The sequence below is a fragment of the Gregarina niphandrodes genome, assembly GCF_000223845.1.
Source record: "Gregarina niphandrodes unplaced genomic scaffold scaffold00159, whole genome shotgun sequence".
Classification (NCBI taxonomy): Eukaryota; Apicomplexa; class Conoidasida; order Eugregarinorida; family Gregarinidae; genus Gregarina; species Gregarina niphandrodes.
Genome location: NW_011645922.1, coordinates 1,281 through 2,209, shown reverse-complemented (window position 1 = coordinate 2,209; position 929 = coordinate 1,281). Strand labels below are relative to the sequence as shown.

Below are 929 nucleotides of genomic sequence, written 5' to 3'. Positions count from 1 at the left end.
GTCCAAGAGTTCATCCTCTTCTCCGTCGTCGCCTGCGTACCTGCTGAGCCAGTCCGCTATGTTATTGTTTCGCCGGATATGAACTCGATAGTGAAGTCGTAGTTGCTCAGCGCGAGTGCCCATCGGAAGACCTTGCCCTTGTCGACGCTTGTGAGGTAGCGCAGATTGTTGTGGTCCGTCCTGACAGTGAAGTGAGCGAGGCCGACGTAGTCTCGCCATTTCTCCACGGCCCACTTGACCGCAAACAACTCTCGTTCTCTCGTATCCCAGCGCGACTCGGTTGGATTGAACTTCTTACTGGCAAACTCAATCGGTACTTCCGTGCCTTCTTGTACCTGCTTCAGGACGGCTCCTACTCCCAGCTCGGAGGCGTCTGTCTCGATTACGTACTCTCCACTGGGGGTGGGTGCGTACAGCGTGACCGTCTGTTGGACCGCCCGTCGCAGCTGGTTATAGGCGTCTTCATGCGTTTCCTGCCAACGAAAGGCGGAGTCCTTCTTCAGCAGATCGAATAGCGGTGCTGTCATGTGCGAGAATTTCGGGATGAAGGGTCTCAGGTAGCCGCACATCCCCAGGAAGCTCTGTAGCTCCTTCTTGCTCGTCGGCGCTGGTGCGTTGGCGATTGCCTTCGACTTCTTTTCCTGGACTTTTATGCCGTGCTGTCCGACGACGTGCCCTAGGTACTTTACCTCATTCTTGAACCATTCGCTCTTGTCCAGGCGTAGGTAGAATCCCGTCTTTCTACACTGTTCCAGGAAGAGCTTCACTCGCTGTATCACGCCCTCGAAGTCTTTCCCACAAATGACGATGTCGTCAATGTAGCAGAACGCATTGTCTCCTAGCAACGGAGCGAAACACGAATCCATGGCGCGTTGGAACTCGGCCGGGGAGTTCTTGATGCCGAACGGTATGACATTAAACTCGAAGAG

General features: G+C 54.7%; 1 protein-coding gene across 1 annotated transcript; it reads right to left on the bottom strand.

Moving 5' to 3' along the window:
- Window positions 1-56: 56 nt before the first annotated feature.
- Window positions 57-866, bottom strand: GNI_216400 (Gag-pol polyprotein; the record flags this gene model as incomplete). The annotated part of the gene is made up of 1 exon (XM_011135571.1): window positions 57-866. One exon carries the CDS (start codon window positions 864-866, stop codon window positions 57-59), a length of 810 nt encoding a protein of 269 aa, XP_011133873.1.
- Window positions 867-929: the final 63 nt, after the last annotated feature.